Below are 24381 nucleotides of genomic sequence, written 5' to 3' on the forward strand. Positions count from 1 at the left end.
GAAAACTACATTCGCTGGGGCGTTGGAAACACAGAAGGATTTTGGTAGCATCTTACACACATTTGTTCTTTGTTGAGGAATATTTCCTCAGCTTCAATATTTAATTCCACACCTGCACTACTAAATATTTTTCTTCTTATGCTTACCAGAATAATACTTCAGTTAGTAATGTACCTGAATACTATTTTAATATTTCTCCTCCATTCTCTTAACCTTTTCACTGCTGAGTTTTGATGACCAGGTGAGCCCTCTAGGCCGGTAAAAAAAAAAAGGGCTTTTTTAACAGATACATATTCACTGACCCATTTAATGGAATACACATCGTCCCCTTAGCCCTGCAGCCCAATACGGGATCGGGGATGGAGTGAGATTATATCTTACACCATATTTTTACGGCCGGATGCCCTTCCTGATGCAAACCTCAGTTGAGAAGATAATGAATATGAAATGAATGATGGTGAATGAAACTGGGTTAGGAAGTGGAAGGAAATCGGCTGTGGTTTATGAATAGGAACTGTTCCGACATTTGCTTGGGAGTGCAACAGGAAAACCACAGGAAGAAAAAAAAAGGAAGAAAAAAAACCCCAACATTCTCAGGACAGCTGGCGGTGGGGTTCGAGCCCTCTTGCCTGCCGAGTACAGAGCTTGGCAGAGCGTGGCTCCATAAACGTAGCATTTTAATACGTGCGACTACTCAGCTTGGTGATACTATTACTGAAATCTATATATATATATAAAATAAGTTTTGTCTGTACATTGCTCAGAATTTAAAAATAATGGTATTTCTGTATCAGTGGTGTCCACACTAACAAGGAAATGCACTTTTTACTTTTCCGTAATTTCTGTCTATGTATGTACACGCATCATGAGAAAACGGCTGAATAGAATTTAATGAAAATCCGCACGTAAGGTTGGGGTGAGCCCCGACAATCTTGGCTATAAATCATTTTATTCACGGTGACTGTGAAATGGTAGTTTAGGGGAAGGCCTAAAATTAATTCTCAAATATTTATCAGTGGTCGTATCTTAAAGGAATTCGGTAGAAGTTGGAACAAGTCGCTAGAATCTAGGCCATAAATAATGTATTCACACTGAGAAAAATGGTAATTTCGGAGAAGGCCTAAAATGTAATTCTCATATATTTATTAGTTGTGACGATAAATACTTCATAATTAAAGTTATATTGTATTGAATTTACGATCGTTTACGTCTTACACATTGTTACCGTACCGGCTATGATCACATAGATATTAAAAAATTCGGATTTTTGTTGCATAGTCCATATCGGCGCCGAGTCACGAGAAAATAGGTATACAGAATTTAATAAAAATCGGTATGTAAAGTCAGAGAATAAGGAACTACAGTCTACGCTATAAATACTTTTGTAAGACTCCCTAATATCGCAGAGTCGAAAGGAAACTAAATGTGAAGACGTACAACATAAAATTGATCAACAATAACATTACATTGACCATTGTTTTTTGTGATGTGCTTTGTCTTCTGTTGCCACTCATCTCTGATAGGTAGGATTACTGCTGCCTACAGAGTTTTTTTTTAAATTTGCCTTATATCGCACCGACACAAATAGGTCTTATGGTGACGATGGGATAGGAAAGGGCTAGGATTGTGAATGGAGCGGCCTTGGCCTTAATTAACGTACAGGCCCAGCATTTCCTGGTGTGAAAACGGGAAACCACGGAATACCATCTTCAGGGCTGCCGACAGTGGGGTTCGAATCCACTATCTCCTGGATGCAAGCTCACAGCTGCGCGCCCCTAACCACACAACCAACTCGCCACAGCTGCTTCCTTCCAACTCCTAGGCCTTCCCTATCCCATCGTCACCATAAGACGTATCGGTGCGGACGTAAAGCCACTAACAAAAAAAAAATTAATACAGGGACAGATAAAGCTTGCCTACTCTAATTCTCTTGAGTTCTGTTTTCTAGAAACATAGCCACCCATTCGGTTACTCTTTTGTCAAGTCCAATTGCACTCATTTTTGCCAGTAGTCTCCCATGATCTACCCTATCAAATGCTTTAGATAGGTCAATCGCGATACAGTCCAGTTGAGCTCCTGAATCCAGGATATCTGCTATATCTTGCTGGAATCCTACAAGTTGAGTTTCAGTGGAATAACCTTTCCTAAACCCAAACTGCTTTCTATCAAACCAAGTATTGATTTTGCAAACATGTCTTATATAATCAGAAAGAATGCTTTTCCAAAGCTTAGATGCAATGCATGTCGAACTGACTGGTCTGTAATTTTCAGCTTTACGTCTATCACCCTTTCCTTTTACACAGGTGCTACTATAGCAACTCGCAATTAATTTGGTATAGCTCCTTCATGTAAACAATAATCAAATAAGTACTTCAGATATGGTACTATATCATCACCCATTGTCTTTACTACATCCCCCGAAACTTTATTAATTCCTGCTGCTTTTTTTAGTTTGAACTTTTGAATCTTACTGTAAATATCTTTGTTGTCATATGTAAATTTTAATACTTCTTTAGTATTAGTCACCTCCTCTATCTGGACATTATCCTTGTAACCTTGGTTTGTTTGATCCCCACCGTTGTATTGTTCGTGAGAAAATATGCATTTTTTTTCATTTGATCGAGTATTTTATATGATAAGATTGCTTTTAATCGCTACTTTCCTACTGACGTTTTTGTAATGGCATATGTTAAGTTAGGAAAACGACAAAGTCAGTCTTTCGGAAAATCCCGTAGCGAAGCACGGGTATATCAGCTAGTATAATATAAAATTGTTGATCCGAGATTTGGTATTATCAAAATCATTTACATTTGGTGAAAAAAATAATTTATTTGAGGAAGGGGTCACAATTCCACATGTGATTCATCATTACTACTTTGTCTTGCACTTTCTTGTAGTTCAGTATCGCCACTTAGATATTCTCCATCTTCATTATCAAAATATAGCTCTCCAGAATCACTATTCATGAGGAAACATTCAATTTCTTCGTCAACAAGAAATGGATGTATATTTCAAGACGCCATGATGGCTACACGTTAGCAGGAAAGATGTTCCACTCCACCGAAGCTGAAATAACACCCAATCGCTTTTCAAAACTCACAAAATGGAGTGGTATATCTGCTGTACAGAACTTCTTTGAGCATTTCCATGGAATGTCAAAGTATGTCACTATATCGCGTTCATTTGTGAGATGGGTGAAGTACACACTGCACCAAAACGTATATATACGGGCTTGGCGGACGAGGCACGGCATTCAGTAACGTACAGTGAAACCTCGGAATGCGAGTAACATGGTCTATGGGTGTTTTGCAAGACAAGCAAACATTTTAAATAAATTGTAACTTGATAAGCGGGTGAGGTTTTCCCTCCCCTATGTCTTTGTTGAATGGATGAACGAGGTATTTGGTCCTGTAGTGAAGAAATACCCTTCAGAAAATAATCCGCCGCTCAGTCTTGTTGGTTGTGGACAATGCTCCTGCTCATCCTCCAGGCCTTGAGGACGACTTAGTGGAGGAATTAAAGTTCGTTAAAGTAAAGTTCCTTCTTCCCAATACTACTGCACTAGTCCAGTCTAAGGATCAGCAAGTCGTTTCGAACTTCAAGAAGCTATACACCAAGGCACTATTTCAGCGATGCTTCGAAGTGACGGAAGGAACAATCCTTACCCTCCAAGTGTTAGGGAGAAATCATTTCTCCATCGTGAACTGCCTGAATATCATTGATAAAACCTGGGAAGGAGTCACCAAGAGAACTGTCACTTCGGCTTGTGGAAAGCTGTGGCCTGACTGTGTTCTTGGACATGACTTTGAGGGGATTGTTGGTGAAAATGAGCCGTCGATTGTCGATGAAATTGTGTTCTTAGGGAAGACTGTGGGGTTGGAGGTGAATGACATGGACATTCAAGAGCTGATGGAAGAACATAGCCAGGAACTGACCACCAACGAACTGGTGGACATGCATCACGAACAATAGGAGGAGGTTATGGAGGAGATCTCGTCCGGGGAAGAGGAGGAGGATAAGTCAAAGGAAAACTTGCTTTGATATACGAGCGCCTTGAATTACAAGCTTGTTCCGGAACGAATTATACTCACAATCCAAGGTTCCACTGTATATATGCGGGTTTGGCAGTGAATCGGTTAAATCGTCAATCTCATAACCAAACACAGATCTCATTTCATCCATCACCATTGCAACACATTTACATGGTTTTCCTATGAACTATAATACATTTATATTTCCAAAATATCTATATCTATATTAAAATATCTATCAAATTAATGCAACTATACTAATGAATACGTACCGTAAACTGGGTTTACTTTGTGACAGTTTTGGTGTTTTCGTCAATATAATATTGTATATTATCGTATATATTATCGAATGCTTCCATCCTTTATTCATGTTTTGCAACAATGTGTGGATGTATATTTGCATTTAATTACTCAATACTTCAAGAACAACTTGTCACAATGTTACCCCGTTAGGTGGAGTTATTGTGTGACACCATCTTTTTATCATTGCATTTCCAGTTTGGTGCAGATGTCATAAAGTTACCCCCACTAAGTGGTTACTTAAGCATTTGGCTAAATATAAAAGGAGAATTTATTCCACAACCATGATAATATAACACACAGTAGATTTTTAAACCCTCAGATATAAACATTTGAAATATTTGCATCATTGAAGAGAGAATAGTTTACAAACTGTTTACTTTGCACTGTGTTTGAGTTTTTTAATGTAATAGATTTAATGCTTTCCGCTTTGAATGGTTGGATTAATTGTACACCATAATTTGTCATGTGTATACTAGATTTCATCCTTGATCTCCGGCCACTTCCCAGCACTGTCCATTGCACTGCCAACTGCACCTTACTTGCATACTTTTGTTAAGATTCCTGGATAGTACTTGTCTTAGAATATTGTGATTGCATGTGTTCCATTGGTCTTATCGTTGGATTCAGAGGTATGATTTTTACGAATAGGAAGTCCTTCAGAGTCAGAATTAGATACATCTTCATGCAGTGAATTGTCTTTTGATTCAGTACAGATATCATCATTTTTACTTGAATTCTCTGTTCGGGTGTCTTTACTGTTCTTTCAGCGATAGTTCCAGTTCCTGTTAGTGCCACTAAGCTAGGAATCTCATTTGAAATGTCAAAATCTGAAGTTGTCATACCTCTTCCAGGTGGCACATGTATGTGTCTCCTCTTTATTCAGCCGCTAATTTATACCTCACCTGTTTTGCGATTCATGTGCTCAATGAAACTTACAGCTTGTTTCACAGTATCACCTTCTACATCCATAGCTCTATTGTACAGGTGTTTCAGCACTTTTTCCTGGTTCAGAGGACAAATACCACATTTCCTGAATCAAGAACATAGATTATTCGCTCCATTTTCAACTCATTCTTAATTAGATCTTATCATCCTATCAAGAGATTGACATTCTTGCTTTGGAATAGTGGAACATTGTTTTCCGACTCCAGATTACTAAAAAAAAAAAAGGGCAATTTTTAACACTGGGGTTACTTTATGACAGTCATTATTGTCACAAAGTTACCCCTTAAAATTCTCCTCTTTGTTTCATTTTGACGTAAATAACAGAAAGAAAACCGAAGTGACATAATCACGCATGTTTATCAGCAAATGTGAAATTAAGACTTCCACTAAGTTTGATGTGTGTACCTTAATAATGTTTTCTGTTGCTGACAAAAGTTTCCCGCTATTCAGAAAACCACACGCTTAGTACAGTACACCAAAAGGCTCTCTTTAGCCAACATCTTACAGCTAAAAACCACACCCTGCATTTAAGCACAGGTACAGAGTGCAGTCAGCCGTATGTGGTCTTTGGTCACGGCTACTCATAATAGATAGCTCAACTAGCCTTATATTAACTTTAATAAACTCATGCCCACTTGTCTACTTCCTTTCTCCATGATCATCCCTTATACAGTGATCTTACAGTAGTTAGCCAATCACAGAAACAACATTTTTAACTCCACGTGGGCATGCGCTATGTGAAATATATACACAAGGCTAATGAGATAATTGGCGCTGAGGGAAGTCTGTAACCCAGATGTACGGTTAGGATATGAGTTTAACCAACTTCATACAAGAATTAATATATTCTTTATTAAAAAATCAGTATTGATTTCAAGCAGAGTTTTGCACGCAAAATTTTATGGTAAATGTGTTGAACATTGGGCAGTGTCACATTTTTCTTTTGGAAATTGCTGTTTTTCAAAATGCATAGGAAAGGAAATAATGACATCCAAATATTTTAGGTTTTCAAAAGTATCCATTCTTGAACCTGTGAAGTTTAGGATGCTTGCATGTTCTGTATTGTAATAATTTTTAATGATTTAAAAAGTTAACTGTTCTAAAATTCTTACCACTTTGTTTAGAGAATTTGAATATTCATTGATCTGTTGAATTTCAAGTTAAATGCTTTGTAATGAATCAAGCTCCAAGTGAATTAATTTCAGTTTTAATGGACTTATTGCAGGCATTTAGTAAGAAGTGTGCTGAACAGCGGAAAGAGTGGCTTACGAACTGGATGGAAGAGATGAAGCGTAGGCGAGAACTAGGTCTACCTGAGCAATATCTGTACGAGAAGGACACCAAATCTGTGAACTACTCTGACTTCATCAACAAGGAATTGGTGCTGTTCAGTAATTTGGACAATGAACGCTCTATTCCAAGTATGGTTGATGGTCTCAAGCCTGGCCAAAGAAAGGTAAGATTTCATCTAAACGTCAAGAGAGTGATAGTGTTTAATCTCATGCTCAAAAAGGTGTTAGTCCCTGAATTGTAAAATTTGTTTTACCGTCATACCGATGCAAAAAATTCTTTTGGTGATGATGGGATCTCTCAGTGGAGTTTGAACCCACTATTTCTCAAATGCAAGCTCGGCAGCCCTGAACATAGTTTTCCGTGGTTTCCCATTTTCACACCAGGCAAATGCTGGGGGTGTACCTTAATTAAGGCCATGGTCACTCCTTCCCATTCCTAGTCCCATCGTATCTGTCGTCACTGTTGTGTCGGTGCAGTGTAAAACAAATAGAAATTTAAGTGTAATGTAATGGCACTTTCTGTGTTCTAAATTTGAGAAATGTAGAATTTTTAGGCTTCAACTCCTTATTCTTGATTTGAGCATATGCTGAAGGGAAGTACACCTAGAAGAAATGTAAATATTGGAATTCTATATTTTAAATCAACTTATTGCCATAGATACATGCTAACTGTTGATCTACAGTAGAAGTCCGCTATAGAGAGTATGACATATAGCGACAACCCTGTTGTAACGATAGTCCTTTTATGCCGCTTGAAAAATTCCCGTATTATCCTGTGTAATATATTTCAGTTACACCAATTGTCCTTTTGCTGATTCCTCCATTATCATGAGCAAATTGGGGCGCATTACTTTTTCTGTTATCAATGTTTATACTCTCCAGCATTCATATTGAATGTGGTCTATCATCTTGCATATTGATTTCTCGCTACGTGCACAAGCAAGTTCTCACAAAAATACCAAGGCGCTGCCGACGTTGATAAATAATACTGTCAACTCATGAGTCTTCACCCGTTGCCATGCAACAATTATTTTCCTTGAAAAATGTACTTTTGAAAGCGATTATTTTTTCTAAGTTTTGTGTTATGGATGCTAAAATGGTTACAAAACCATACTGGATCAAACTAACAACATTTTGGGTTACAGTTTATCTGTTAACTGAAGTCTTTTACGGTAGGGTACACCTTGAAACAGCCATCCACGTGGAGGGCAACTTTGCATTTTCTTTTGCACTCGAAGCAAGATCCTTCCGGATTCGACGCTGAAAACACACTTCCCATCTCCTTGATGGGGCTGATTTATTTGCCGTAGGAGCAGTCTTTTCAGGAAAATGACCCCAGTGCCTTCCCTGTAGTCTCAGGGGTGTGCTTCCTTGAGATGGGTGTCCTCTAGTGGCGTAATCAGGAAGGGTGACATCTTCCAGAATTTGCTCTGCAACGTTGCTTCGGATTGTTGAGAAGCTGATTCTCCTTTTCCTTGTGCTCAGCATGCCATGAATGTAGCTAGAATTCAGCAGTGTCACAGCCAGCAAGTAGAAATACAATTTCTTGTCCCCTTTTACATACCTTCGCATAAGAGGGTAAGATGCTAAGCAGTGGTCCTGTGAATCCACACCTTCCTTTGCTGCTCGGCAGCCCTGAACATTGTTTTCTCTGGTTTCCCATTTTCACACCAGGCAAATGCTGGGGCTGTACATTAATTCAGTCCAATGCTTGGCTTTAGTTCCTTTTTACCTTGGCTATACAGTTGAACCTACCTTTAACTCAGAATTACTTAGAAATCAGACTTATACAATACATCACATATTTACTGAAAAAAACAATGGAATAGACCTACATGTGTAAATCCTTGCAAATAATAAATTAAGACAGAAAATATTATTTTGAACTTGGTCCAGCCTTAAAGAAATCAGATAGTTCGGCTTGTTTCACTTTTCTTGCATTAAGAATATAAATCTCCTTTAACAAACTTAGTAATGAATTCAAAGCATTTTCACTACAACTCTTCGCACTGATGTAACGCCCACACACTTCGACTGCACTTAACACTTCACTCGGTTTAGGTGTCAACATTCAAGAGCCGCGTTGTTGGCATAGGTCAGCAATAATCTCTTCATCCGGTAGTTCTCCACATCCAGCCAGATTATCATCGAAAAGCACAAAAGTATCGAATTGTATACCCTCCGGTAGCGTTAGCTCATTGTTAGACAAAACTTCGTCCCCATAATCATCATTAGAGGCAGCCTCTTCTGGTAAGACACCAGGTTTGCGGAAACAGTTGCTGGTTGTGGAGGATGAGACCTGCTTCCAGGCAGCCAAAATAAAATCCATGGCTTGTAGCAAATTAATGGAGAGAAGTTCATTTCCTGCATCACTCAGTGTTATTAAATGTTGAACCAGCATTTTTCTGTAATGCTCTTTGAATTTTTTTTTGCAAGTTGCTTTACGTCGCACCGACAATTATAGGTCTTATGGCGACGATACTTTGAAATTTGCTGTTGTTCCCACGAAAGAAATTCTCATATTCAAACAAATTTACTGTATTTTATGTTGGTTCCGCACCAAAACTGCCCACTTTGCTTATGTACCTCAATCTTTGGCGTTGTATGAAAAACGATGAAGGTAGTGGGGGAGCGAATGGGACTCGCCTTTGTTAAGCCGCCAGTATGTAAGGGTCAACAACGTCACTTGGCGAAACTCTTTGTGTTCTGTTTCAGCACCAAAACCCGATCGCTCTACTTCCACCTACGCTGGCAAAGAGGAAACTTTGTAAGTACAGTAGTTTCTTTTTAAGAAGTACATTCTCATTGCAATTATGCAAAACTCGGTTATATTTCACTGACACTTAATACGTATAACAGCGAATTACGTATAAAACGGATTACATATAAATAAGGTTTAATTAACACGCTTTTATATCATATTTTGCCGGGACCTAAAGGAAATTACGTACAAATACGAATTACGTAGAACAGAGTTACGTATAAAGCAGGTTCAACTGTACTTCTCTTCAACCTCTATGAAGTGTGGTGTAGCATGTACTGTTGACATCATGTGCACAAGCTTCTTGTCGATCCATTATATAGCTAAGATACCATTGGAAGAAGCGAATGCGAGTTCACCTTTCTTCAAAGTAGGTGGGATGAACTTTGTTTGGTCGCACTGTTCCAATTGCATTACTGTCCCTCTCCAACAGTAGCTTGTAGAACTATACCAATTGTCCATGTATATTGTTCCCCAAACACCAAGGAATTCTTCAGAGTTCAAGCACTATCTTTTCACTTGTTAGCAGCTGGATTCCATCCACTGCCCCACCCACATCCTGGTTTTCTCTTCCTGTATAAATCTTGAAGTTCGAACAATATGTAGCCTACTCTTAGGCTCACATACTTTGTAGATTCTCAGTCCAAATACTGCCTTTTTTTTTAAAGAATTGTACAGGACGTAACCCAGTCTACCTCAGAACGTCATGAGGCTTTCATCAATAACTACTTTTTCACCAGGATTGTAAACTTTCTGAAATCTGTCCAAGTGAGGGTCAATTACTGGTCTTAGTTTTCTCAATTTATCCCTTTCTGTTTCTTGTGAATCTGTGGCGAAGTGAAGATATGTTGATATTGCTGCAAATCTTGTGTAGGCATTGTTTCTCCAAATATAGGGGATTCCACATCCCTTCGTTTAGTCCAATAACTTTGCTCTGTTGATTTCTTCAACTGTAGCATCAATATAAAAAGAGCAAGAGTGTGCTTTAACACATCTGCAGTGACTAGGAACCAGTGAGCTTCGTCATTCGACTTTTCTTTCATTGGGTCGTTTTCAACAGAATAGGATTTGCATAGACATTGGTTCCCTTGCAAAAAGTGCCAGTAACAAAGTTACTTACGTCCTATTCTGTAGCATTATCACCCAGATACCTCCTGAGTATAGTATTCAGCTCCCGAACAACTGCACACACATTACCTTTTGGGACATTACTGGCTAAATTCCAGTTCCACTTGTTCGTTGTGATGAGGTTATATAGGGAGTTATCTTCATCCTCGCTATCACTTTCGCGATCGGAGTCACAGTTCTCAGACGCACTATCACTGCTAAAACTACTATGAGACAATTCTGAGTATTCATCTCCATTATCAAGAAGAAATTGCAGAATTCTTTTCTCTTCCTCCTCGCTTCCATCTTGCTCCATAGCATTCATTTCATGAACAAGATGACAAACCTTAGAAGCAAAATATATATTGGCAAAATGGCCGTCAGATAATAACATTGGCATGTAAATACGCTAGCACTATCTAGGAACATAATTCTAAAGTACATCTGCACAATTGAAAGAAATCTATAATTAGTCGTATTTCCGACTTGAGTACCTGGTGACGGTTGTACCCGTCGTTGCATACTAATGAATACGGAACTCTTGACGGCTGTACCAGTCATTGTAGCAGAGTAGGTTAACTGGTGTAAACAAACATTGAAGTTTGAAACAAAAGGGGAGAACGTTTTCACAATAAATGCGTAAATGTGACCAACAGTAGTTGTTAACTTTTTGGATATAAAAGCTGAAGTAAATGATCGCTTGATTTTAATATTAGGAATTGAAGCAGCATGCTGATGGGGGGGAAGACAATGACACACACACTCTCAATCGAAATAAGAATGGTTACTTCTAAGGATATGGCAATGTGCAGCACTGATTTCAGAAGTTAGACCATATATCCTTGTATCTGGTTAAGATTCAGAAAATCTGTTCCCGTGTAAATTTGTAGGGAAAATCATTATTCGGGAGGGGCTTGAAAATATATTTTTGTTTTATATCCATGGTAAAGTTATAGTTAGTAATGTTAGTAACGTTTTATTTTACCTGTCAAGATTAAGGCCTTCAGGCCTTCTCTTCCATCTAACCAGGTACTGAAATATACATATATTACATTGCATCACTTTACAATAATACATTTAATACTAATTAAATTAATAGTAATAACAGAATGATGAGTGATAAGGTTAAATGAAGATGAAATAAATTAGGTAGAATGGATAAATTCTTAAAACTAATATCCTACATGTAAAAAGAGGTACTACATAAGATTTAATAACATTTGAAAAACAGATCCGCTAAGAATTAGACTAATCTTCTACCAGAACATCCATGACAATATAATGGTTGTAAGTAGCAGCATCAAGTTGAAAGATGAACCTTACTGGTGCATAAAATGGCTCCACAGAGCTTCCTTGAAAGTGCGAATAGCGCTTAACCCTCTGATACTTTCGGGAAGGAGGTTCACTCCCGGCTGGCAATTACCGTGAGTGATTTATCGTAGATGGCAGATCTATGCGTAGGTAAAGCAAGGATGAAAATATTAGTAGATCTGCTGTTAAGACTGTGATAAGAAGATAGGTATTTGAAATATAAAGTAAGGTAAAATGCCTGTGAAGAATGATTGTATGAAGATGGCATAGGGTATGAACAGTGGGACAGATTTCTAGTTGGGGACAAGATAGGTGGTTATATGAAGGCGTTACATGCTCATAGTACCGTAGGTTACAGATGTAGCTCACACATGCATTTTGACCATGTTGTAATCTGCTCAATAACTTGCACTCAGCATCTCTATAAATCACGTCACAGTAAATTTGGGAAAACCAGAGCTTCTACCAACATTTTTTAAATTAAGAAAAAAAGATAGTTTTTCAGGAAATAGTATTCATACCCGCGCAGCATGTGCAATGCAGAGAATGTTTTCTGAGTGATGTTCGTAATATGCGTTTTCCATGACGTGTCTTCATCGAAAGTAATGCCTAGGACTTTTGCTGATTGCGTTAATGGTATGTTAGTATTGCATAACCTTATAGATGGAATCTCTCGTTGATTGACCTTCGCGAGTAGTTTCCAAGGATGATGGCTTGCGTTTTTGCTGGGTTTAATGTAAGACCACATCTCAAAGACCAAGAAGAAAGCTATGTTAGATCCTGATTGATTTTGTATATAGCCGAAAACATTCGATTTGGAGATGTGTGGAGGTACATTTGTACAACATCAGCGTAAATATGGTATTTGCAGTGCGTTAGGTTTTGAGAGACATCATTAATGTAAATAGAAAAAAGAAGAGGGCCTAACGCTGACCCTTGGGATACACCACACTATACGGACCGCCAAGTTGTGTGGTTTAACCTATCTGTAACACACTGCCCACGGCCATGCAGGTAGGAATGCAACCAAAGGAGGGCACTGTCTGAGAAATGGAGTTAATACAATTTCGAGAGCAAAATGTCAATGTCAGCAGAGTCAAAAGCTTTGCTCAATTCTAGAAGTGTTAAAACTGTCACTTCTTTGTTTTCCATTGCTTCTCGAATGTCTTCTGACCTTCAGTAGTGCCGTTACAGTACTGTGTGCTTGACGAAAACCAGATTGTAGTGGGTCAAGTAAGTTGTAAGTCGTCATGTACTCTGTTATTTGTCTATGAGTGATGAACTCTAGCGCTTTGGATAAAGCAGAAAGTATGCAGATGGGTCTATAGTCAGATGGTTGAGAAGGGGAAGCTTTTTTAGAGGACGTAGTGTTTCTCAGTCTTTTATAGTTAAGTAGATTGTCAGGAGTGCAATGTTTTCTAACTTGTCTGTAAGCAGTTTCACGTTCAGCCATAAGTGCTCTTAATCTCATGTGAGAGCCAGGGAGCTGGCTTCCGCGAAACTCAAGCTGTCTTTCCAGAGGCATGTGTATCGCACACCTAAGTTATATGTTGCTTGAAACATGCCACTTTTTCATTTATGTCTTTAAGTTTAAATATGTCATGCCATGGCACTGCAACTGCATCTTGTAAAAGTTCGTTCTTATCAATTCGTCTTAGACCTTGATATGAAATTATTTTCGATTTGAACTTGGGACTTTTAATAGAATAGGCCATAAATATAGCTTCATGTCGCGAAATAGCTGGGACACTAACTTGACCGTGGTGAAGAACTAATTCAGGTTGGTTTGGGGCAATGAGATCAATTAAGGTGTGTGATGTGTGGCACTAAGAGGGAGAAACGTTAAGTTGCAAGCTTTAAAAGAAGTTAAAAGTTGGGATGTCTGCGGAGAGTTAGGTTCAAGAAGGTTTATGTTGAAATCGTGCATAATAATTATATTTGAATATTCAGTGACTAAACTCTGTATTTGAGTTTCTAGATTGCATAAAAAAACCTGCATTTGGTGGCTTATATACTATGCCCACAAGACATTTTACTTCACTCGGTTATTTCCACGAACATGAACTCAGATTTTTGCTCGTACGGACCTGGAGACCTACAGATTATTTTAGGACGTAGACTGGTCATAACATTTGCGGCGGTGCTCCCGGAGGGCTTATTTAAGCTGTCGGATCTAAGCCATGTATAACCTGCCAGCTGCAGTCTTTCTATTGCGTGGTGCGGGTTTAACCAAGATTTGGAAATTAATATTGCGTGGAAACTGGGAGGCATGAATAGAGCTTTAATTTCGTCCATTCGCGTCTCGGCAAGGAGGCTTTGAGCGTTTATATGGCATACCTTTAAAGCATTTCTGTACGGAGAAAGCTTGTGGTTAATAATGTCCCTTGTCAACTGGGAATAGCAAGAGAGGTCAGGTGACAATAGGTGTGGGTTGCCTGCACAGTTGGTTCCCGGGACATTGAGGGAGGGTGGTGTGAGTGAAGGTTTGTGAGGAATGTTTTTAAGGAAGAGGGGAGCCTGTTGGTTTGTCTCAAGGTCTTTATCAGAGGGGGTAAACACAGTTGACTCTGGTTTTTCCACTTTCAATTTATATTTTTATGTAACTATGATGTTCTCAGTTATATTTGAGGTGATTATGACAATAATGGGAATGTAAGTAACAATTTACAACGATCAGTACTATAATGGCAATATAGCAATAATGTACGTGGAAATAAATGTGATAAAAATAAGGCACTGTACCCAGTCTACTGCTAATAACACCAATCTATCACTACAGCAAGCTGAAGTAAACTATATTACTAATTACGTTCTAATAGAGAGTTAAGGTAAAAAATTATTTCAGAAGTCCGCTATAGCGAATACAGCATATAACGATAACCCTGTTATAACGATAACTTTTGTCTGTCCCTTCAAAATTCCTATATTAAACTGTGTATTATCCTTTGGTTACAGCGAGAATCCTATCACTGATACATCCGTTATTACGAGCGATTATGCACGCTTGATTTTTTCTGTTGCTGATATTTATGCACCCAGTCATTATACTGCATACGATCGATCACTTCGGTACCGTACCGTTTTCTCGCTATATCCACCAGCGAGCTCTCTCGTCGACATTCGAAGGCAATGTCGGATTCGATTAGTAATATCCGTCGACTGCTCTTCACTAGGAAAATTAGAGGAGAACATGTTTTCATAATAATTGCGTAAATGTGTCCGATAGCCGTTTCTAACTCGTTAAAGATAAAAGCTGAATAAACGATCGCTTAATTTTAATGCTAAATACCGCAATTAAGTAAGAATGAGATGGGCCTACACCTCATGATATGGCAGAGTGCGTCATTGATTACGAGGTTCGTTTATATTTTCTCGCGTCCGTCAAATTACGGAAAGGTTATTATCATGTAAATTTATAGCGAGAAGGTTATAATTTCTCTACTTCCGCTTGAAGTATGTTTTCATCATACATATAGTGCAGATAAGTTAGGATATGTGACGCTATTTGAATAACAAAACTGAAACGTTTGGCACAAAATCGGATCTATCATCTTCGGTACAGTATAGTTTTCGCGCTATGTGCATTTGCGAACTCTCTTGTCAACATTCGAAGGCAATATTGGAGTCGATTAGTAATACCCGTCGAGTGCTCCTCAAAAGAAAATTCAAAATGAAAGACAATAAGACGTTTTCGTAATAAATGCGTAAATAACGTGGCTGATAGCAGTTGTTAACTCAAAAAAATAAAGGCTGAAGTAGACGATCTCTTAATTTTAATGGTGTACCGTATACTGAAATTAAGTAAGAAGATATGGCAGGGTACTATCACTGATTTCAGAGGATAGTTTATATTTTCCCGCGTCTAGTTAAATTTCGGAAAGCTATTCCCATGTCAATTTTTAGCGAGGATGTTACCATTTCTCTACATGCGTTTCAAATAGGTTTCCATGATACATATAAGGTTAGGTTAGGTGACGCCGTTTGAAAAAGAACACTGTAATGCTTGCCCCAGAAGCCCGTGGAGTGATACCGTATTTCTTCGAATCCAAGACGACGTTTTTTCCTCAGAATATCGTGTGAAATATCAAGGGTCGTTTTGTATTCGTGGCCTGATAGTAATGAACACCACTGGCAACTACCGCAGTAACCAAACTAGGCTGTTTCTTTTCACCCCCCCTCCCGCGTGTGCGCTCACACACAAAACTCGTTGACCATAAACGACCGCCTCTTTATCATAGGCCTACACCGCTAGCCACAGCGACCGGTTGTACAGTGCCTATGTGTAACGTCGCTGGATCTCGGAAAATAGTGAAGAGAGAATGACATTCTATTATCCTCTACAAAAACGTATCTCAAATCTGCAGTATGGCATCAAAACATGCGAGCCTACGAATTCTTAGAAAGGCCACGGCTATCAGTAGCAGAGTTACAACGCGTCTGCTGTACCTGACGCTTAGTAAAATTAAATTTTATAGACAGCAGGAATATTTTCGTGATGGATCGTCGTATTGTAAAGATACGTGGAACAGGTATTGCCGGATAATTTTCAATGGGTTCTCGTTGATGTTATGATGCCAATTTTAATTTAATGGCTATTAAACACTCGAAACTATATAATAATTGTGCAGCCGCAAGAAAATACGGCATAGGCCTAATTAAAGCCCATATTCAGCGTTACCGTCAAGACAAAGATAGCTTCAAAATGCGTACTGCACAAAAAATGCATTCAGTGGCCCGCAACAAGGACGCTTTAAAGTTGAAGATAAAATTGTGGGGTATGTGCATAAAAATGCATGGGCGGAATTGCCATACCGTGGCGCAATAAACTCGTTCGTTGACTTTCAAAGTCCGTGATTAAGACCTATACATCGCTAGCCGCTGAAGTTGGCCAAATCTGGCAAGCAAGACGTGTGTGTAGCGGCAGCCAGTTATATCTGACGCTGAGTGAAGTTACTGGCAACAGTTTTATAGTAAGCAAGAATATTTTCCTGGTGGATCGTCGTATTGTAGAGACGCGTGGAACGTGTATTGCCGGCAAATTTTCAGCGAGTTCCCTTTGATATTATGATGCCAATTTTAAGTTAATGGTTATTAAATCTGCTGAAATAAAGTATAATTGTACAGCCGCAAAAAATACGACATAACTAAAGCCAATGTTCGGCGTCTACAGTCTAAAAATGCGTACTGTATAAGAAAATACATTAATATGATTTTAAAAAACACTTTTTAATCCTGATTAATTTTTTGAAGGAAAAAGTGGGAGTCGTCTTGGATTCGGAGAAATACGGTAATATATATTTTTCAGCATGAAATTAAACACACAATTTCACGTAGTATCGGATTTCGAAAAACATCAAACAAGCCGCAGTGTGGATATCCACGAAAACTTTTCCCGACTTTTACAAAAAATCGGATATAGCGACAATCCGTTATAGCGAGTAAATTTTTCACCATTATGAATTCTCACTATAACAGACTTCTACTGTATATGCTACAAGGATAACTCTTAAACTTAAACTACAGTAGAAAGTTACCAAAATGTGACCCTTTCTCCCGCATGTCACTTTAGTTCATTTAACTGTTTCATAGTGCACACTTTAAACTTATTTGATCCAATTTTTATGTCAATTACTCCGTCAATACTCCATACCTGGCGTACTCCAAAACTCAAAATTGCCACCTTGAGGACTGCAAGCCTTGTTGCAGTCAGATCCTCTCTTATTGTGACCGCCGTTCCCGCAAGTCCTCTTTTCTTGTAGAAGATTTCACTCCGCTTCCGGTAGGAAACGAATTTCACTGTTATAGGTTGTGGCTTTGCGCCCAATCGTCTTCCAATGCGATGGCTCCTGTCAATGTCCCGAAGGCCAAGTTCGACACTAAGATCCCTTGCGATGCTAATTGCTATGCCATCAGAATCTTCCTTTTCCGGAATGCCGAAAATACGGATACATTGCCGCTGCTGGCATTACTCTAGTTCATCTTGCTTGTTTTAAAATTTACTTTTTATTTTCACAAGTTCCCTGTACTTGCCTGAAGCTGGTCTTGCAATAGTTTGATGGTTTCCTTGTACTCCGCTCTTAGTTCCTGGAGCTGTGACATTAGGGGCTGTAACTGTTCGGCTACGGCCTGCTTGACGAGTTCTTGTATGCTAGCGCCATGAGGTATATGTTTCATATCTTTAAGGACACTTTCTCTCAAATCATTGGGAGTTGTCAATTCATGAATTTTTCATCTAAATGGTGTTATGTTGCTGGAGATGTTAATAATATGGCTACCATGTACCACTTTTAACCAATATTTTGCCTTAGGCAACTAATGTATCGACAAGGTGGAAAATAAATACTTAGTTGTGAATTCACTTGTATATCGCCTTGCTTTAAATTGTAGTGTTTTACTTGGAGTTTAACTGTCCAAATTTCAAACGGAGTACAGTAAAACCTTGTTAATTCGAACTCGTTGGGGCGCAAAAATCAGACTTCGAATTACGTGACTTCGAATTAACCGCCAACACGTACTTGGAAAACGCCAACCCTTGCAGCATCACAATATATTCTAAGACCCGTTCCTGCATGCAATTAACCTTGATTCACAGTTTAAAGCTCTCAAATGCCATGGAAGAAATGTATCCAAGGTGCATTTACAGTATTCAAATAATGCACTTGGATAACTCACCGGCAAACATAACCTCACGCAATGAAATCAAAAGAAAGAAAACGTTATTCAAAGACAAGGAGAAATCTATACTGGCTCCGCTCTGCCACCATATATACTGTTTCTTTCAGTATATTACAATCTTTACAATCTTTCAAATATAACCTCAGCTGGTATTTATATATTGTCAAACACCGTCTATTTAATTTATATCAATTAGTGAGTTACTCTCACTGTAGTATGGATTCCTGCTCATAAAGGTATACAATAGAACCTCGATTATACGTTCCCAGAAACCACGTTTTCCTGTATTATTCGTTCAATTTACGTGGTGTCGTGAGCATCGTAATTAAATCGCGTAAAAATCCAGCATTATCCATTCCTCGAAGAAACGGTTTCCTGGATCAACCTTCCAGAAAGTTCAGTCCCATCAACGCTAAATCCTCAATCACACCTTTTTTTCAAGGAACTGTATCTTACGAAAGGACGGCTATGGCATACTTACGGATCTTGGTGTTGACGTCCCGTCATTGCGGTGATTTGAGGAAGTACTGTACTGGAAAAGCGATCAGCAGAGAACTTGTTTAAGGGGTCATCTTAGCATCGCATTCGGATAGTATTGTTTAGAGAATCCTCAGAGATCATAAAGCAGAGAGTGCCCACAACAACTGGAAGGAGACAGAGCGAATAGCGACAGCTCTATTTGAATTACATAAAATTAGTTTCATGGTCTGTACCGCACATCAATAGATTCACAACTAAGTATTTATTCATTTTCCACCTAGTCGATACAGTGATTGCCTAAGGCAATTTAATGCTTAAAAGTGGTACATTTTTCGTATATTATCAACATCTTCAGCCACATAACACTGTTTAGATGAAAAATACATAAATTGACAACTCCCAATGATTTGAGAGAAAATGTCCTTAGAGATATACGAAATGTATACCTCATGGTGCTAGCATACAAGAACTCATCAAGGAGGCCATAGCCGAACAGTTACAACCCCTAATGTCACATAAATTGACAAGGTAATGCTTTCGAGGAAGTGTCCTTAAAATTAACATCAGATGTTCATCTGAACAGTGTTGTGTGGCTGATGATGTTGATAATATACGAAACATGTACCACTTTTAACCATTAAATTGCCTTAGGCAATCATTGTATCGACTAGGTGGAAAATAAATAAATACTTACTTGTGAAGCTCTATTTGAACACGGAACAAGTTTTGTCAAATGTTCGTTCTTGCAAAACTTCTACATTTTGTTCAGGGTTAGATGTTTATTTTTTTACTTTTTTAGAGTATATCGCTGAAGAGGTTTTCGGCATTTCCCTCAGGGCACTGTATAGTCACTGGGCTTTCAGGCAGGAATTGAAACTGCTCCTTCTTAAGTAACACAAATTTAGTATATTAATATTATCGTGTACGATTATGCTATCGAGACCAGAACAGATGTTGCACCTTACATACATAAAGGCATTGGATGTTTTCGGATAGCCTATTATGTTTTCGTCCTAATATAAGACTGGGAATTTCATGTTTTTGTGTTAAAATAGTATAAAAACTGCAGTTGTTTTATTTGCACACGTTACATTTAAAAACTTTGTATCATTTCGCACTTGTACCGACTTGTACAGCGAGCGCGCTTTCCATCTGAGCTCAAGGTCGTGAATAATCGTAATTTTGGGAGTGTTAATGATATTTTTCTATTACTAATTTGATTGTGATTAGCGATGGGCAGAATTGAATATAATGCATGCAAGAACTTGAGGATTGATGTTTACATTCAAAACCATATTCAGACGTGCCAAGTCTCCCGATTTGAGTAGGAGACTGCCGATTTTTCATCGTTCCTCCCGATCTCCCGATTTTCAGAGCAATATCCGTAATTTTCGTATTATTTTAAACTCCCGCGGATTCCCTCGTTCTATCGAGTATGGCTGGTCAATAGTAGTTCTAATAATGATACCAGATGGCAGTACGGGGCACGGTGGCCAGTCATGTGCTGCTCTTTGGTCTACAATACAGTAATTCTCTTTGCAAGCGAGTAACATTCTCTTTGGAGTAACCTAACCTCAGAAATAGCACACCATAGTTGTTTTACCTGTAGAAGTGCTTGTGTTGTGCCTTAATATTTGTTTTGGCCAAAATGTCAAAAAAGAAATATGATGCAGTGTTTAAAAGTGCTTATAGGGGAGAGTTTCCGTGTTTGAGTGAATCTAGAAAGGGGCCAACGTTCACATTCTGTACTGTATGTAGGTGTGATTTTTCAGTTGCACATGGTGCACATGGCGGGAAATGCGATATACTCAGCATGTGCAAACGAAAAAACATAAGGAGATTGTCCAGTATGTAGAAAGAAACCAGTGAACTTTTCATGTAAAAACAAGATGTAAATCCTGTGACGAATGCCGAGGCATTATTTACGTCATTTATAGTAGAACATAAACTGCCTGTAAATTGTGTCGATCACACCAGACTTTTGTTTCGCAAAATCTTTCCTGATTCGGAAATCGCTAAACGATATGGGTGTGCTAGAACGAAAACAGCGGCTATCATTACAGAAATGTGCATGGAAGAAAGGGCGAAAATTGTATCACATTTACAGGTGAATGCATTTTCTGTTGCTACTGGTGGTAGCAATAAAAGCGACTTGAAAATATATCCTATTGTTGTAATAATTTGTAGGCTTGAACTCAATGAAATTCGTAGTTGTCTACTGTCTGTGCATAATTTAGAAAGGGATGCTACTGGAGCATTCCATTCTGCATTCCATTAAAAAACTACCTAGCTCTTGGTTCTGGTAATGCTCCAGTAATGGTAGGATTAAAGAATGGTGTGGCAGGATGTTTGAAGCTGGAAAATAGTAACATAATCATCGTAGGCTACTCTTGTAACCTAATTAATCTTGCTGCCGAGAAGGGTGCGGCGTGCTTGCCCGTAAATGTAGATGAAAGTATAATTGATATATTTTATTATATAGAAAGGAGTGCAAAGAGGAAAGAAAAGTTCAGAGAATTTCTGACTTTACACAACACAGAGATCAGGAAAATTCTGAAGCATGTGCCTACTCGATGGTTATCACCAAGGTGTTTAGATAGGATTTTGCTTCAGTGGGACCCTTTGGTTACATTATTCAGGAGCGAAATTGTGTGTAAGGATTCTCAGATGGGAACTTTGAAGACTGGAAAAACTTATAGCCTTGAAATCAGTTCAGCAAGGCAAGTGCTTTGAGCAAAAATTTAGTTCCGAGTTTCTGAAGAGGGCTAAGTCAGCTACTGGTGTGTTGAACAATTAGTCATAATGTGATCACCATGTTGAAGGATGAGAAGTCACTTGTTTCTACAGTTCAGGTATGTCCAGTATTTAGTATTCACATGTAAATGATGAAAAAAATATCTTTGGGCAAAAAGAATTGTTAATGTATTGAATTATAATGAATTTTTTCATGTTCTGCCATCAGGGATGTGTCTTAATACGCCGCGATTCGTTGCCAAATTTCTCCTGATTTTTCACTTTAGAAAGTTGGCATGTCTGCATATTCTCGAGTTCAACGTAACCTTTAAAAGTCGATATAGGCCTAATTTATGCGGTTCAAGATTTCCATAAACTGACTAGGAACAGTATACTGGTGACAAATTACAGCGGAAGATTTTAAAAAATGGATTTCAAATCATGTTGGACGATTTTGTATCTGATTTGCTTTATTTTATTAGATTAGACAATTAAAAACTACTTGTGGTCGATTGTTGTTTGGCTTGGCGTTTTCGAATATTTTTGCTGATCAAAGTTGCTGAACTGAAATAAGTTTTTGAATGAATTTGACGAATTTTCCCCGGTAAAACTGAACGTAAAGTTTCGAGATTTTAAAGTCACATACCGGTAATTAACATTTGAATCAAGCCCCGCTGTGTTACTTGTTGCCTCTCACTCGGAGGGCCCGGGTTCGATTACTGGCCAGGTCAGGCATTTTTACCTGGATATGAGGGCTTGTTCCAGGTTCAGTCATTTTTACGATTACCTTTAATTGAGGAGCTATTTAGTGGTGATATGGTGACCACGGTGTAGAGATCCAGGAATAACGGCCGAGAGGATTCGTCACACTGACCATGTGCATCTCATAATCTGCAGGCCTTCAGACGGAGGGCGGTCGCTTGGTAGGCGGAAGGCCCAGTGGGGCCTGTAGTTTAGTTTGGTTTAGGGGCGTTTGTAAGATTATGAGTATACACATTTCATTTTTGTGATGTTTAGCCAAATTGTTGATGGTTTATTCGTTCCCGGATTTTTCGTTTTCCCCTGTTGTACGTTTTGTTTTCGTGGTCCCTCCAAAAATGGAGAATCGAGGTTCTACTGTACCAGGGAATGAACAAGCAGATCAGTTAGCTAAGGGTGCAGCTCTCTCGTCCACACCTCCTCTCAAAATCGGTGTTCCTGCCTCAGATTTTTGCCCCCTGCTCTCACACACACACACACACACACACACACACACACACACACACACACACACACACACACACACAATGCCTTGTAAATAGCAAGAGGAATGGAATTAATCTACCACATGTAAAGGATCTTTTTTACTACAACCAATAATACCATCAAAACGGTATGTATTCGCTACTTATATACGTCGTCACATTATTAATATAATCCGTCTTCAGTTTTAACCGTGCTTTAACCCCACAGTATAAATTCAGATTCAATTTGCTTACACATTCCGTGTACGTATGTAGTTCCTCCGCTGCAGATGCAAATGTTTCAATATTCTAATGCTCTGTATATTAATCTGCCAGTCTTGTATATCTGTTACCTATGAATGTGTCTTGTTTATTACACCTACATCATTAATGCTATTAATACCTATTGGATGATGCCCACATACAGTAGTAGCATTTTTTCCATAGTTGTACATTATGTAGTGCCTTCCTCCGTTATCATAAAAAATACTACTATTTTCACGCTTTTTCTACATTGTTATCTGAGCTTTCTCTCACGGAAACCCATGTTCTTTGAAACTTCCATAATTGTGTTCCCTTGCCAGTTCATCTATCTTATTTTATTTGTTTACCAGTTGTTCGTAATCCCTTCGTGTTCGGTAAACATTTCGCGGTTCTCAGGTAAATTTTCTGTTTTGATAACAAATTCCACACCCTATCGTGTAGTAGTATGCTTCTTTTCTGTTCTGTACCACTATTTTCCTTTCATCATTTCCTCTCATCTCCCTTGTAGGTTTATTCGGTCATGTATGTGCCGTAGTAAGTCATCGAGAAGGATCACTCTGGCGTGAAGCTTTGCACCTTGTGTGCTTGTGTTATTTATGTGTGTGTAATTTGTAGGTTTGTTAGGATTTCCCTTCTATGCATGTCTATATACCCCTTTATATTTGATTTGGAACGTTTATGGCTGAGTGAACTGTGACACTATCCTTTCTGTGTGTGTCCCTTTCCCCCATATAGTGACTGAGTACTACTGGAAATTTATTTACTTATCACAAAAGTTAAGTTGTTGGGTCATCCTCGTTACAGACGTGCTTCATTCAGGATACCCCGTGTTAGTCCCACTTATTGTGTGTAACGTAAGATAACAAACTTAAACCTCCTAAACAGATACGCTGATCGGAAGTTCTGTGTGCAATTTGTGTGTTATTGAGGAAGTGTCAATTGTGTTCCATTACATTTGTATTGTGACTGGGTAAAAACTAAAAGCCCATTAAACTTTCAAGAAGAAGAAGATGATGCAGATGCCTTGTGCTTGCACGGAAAAGTACCCGATGTCCTTAAAACATCGTGGCTTATTGAACTTCCCTATGACGAGGGGAGAAAGTCTCTCGCTTCCGTCCATATTACAACAACAGTACAGTGACTATACTTGTACGATTTCCTGCCATGGCACTTCTAAGACCCATTAATGCGTGCAATCACCTTGATTCTCAGTTTAAACTTTTCAAATGCCATGGAAAACACTATTTTATCCAAGG

At 38.6% G+C, this 24381-nt stretch overlaps 1 protein-coding gene across 3 annotated transcripts in view; it reads left to right on the forward strand.

Moving 5' to 3' along the window:
* Positions 1-24381, forward strand: part of Top2 (topoisomerase 2) — a 326551-nt gene that overhangs the window by 122864 nt on the left and 179306 nt on the right. For all 3 annotated transcript variants that reach the window (XM_067136112.2, XM_067136110.2, XM_068225185.1), the window contains one exon: positions 6505-6735. In XM_067136112.2, coding sequence (XP_066992213.2) covers positions 6505-6735 — 231 coding nt within the window. The remainder of the gene's footprint in view (positions 1-6504; positions 6736-24381) is intronic.

This window comes from Anabrus simplex, chromosome 1 (genome assembly GCF_040414725.1).
Source record: "Anabrus simplex isolate iqAnaSimp1 chromosome 1, ASM4041472v1, whole genome shotgun sequence".
Lineage (NCBI taxonomy): Eukaryota > Metazoa > Arthropoda > Insecta > Orthoptera > Tettigoniidae > Anabrus > Anabrus simplex.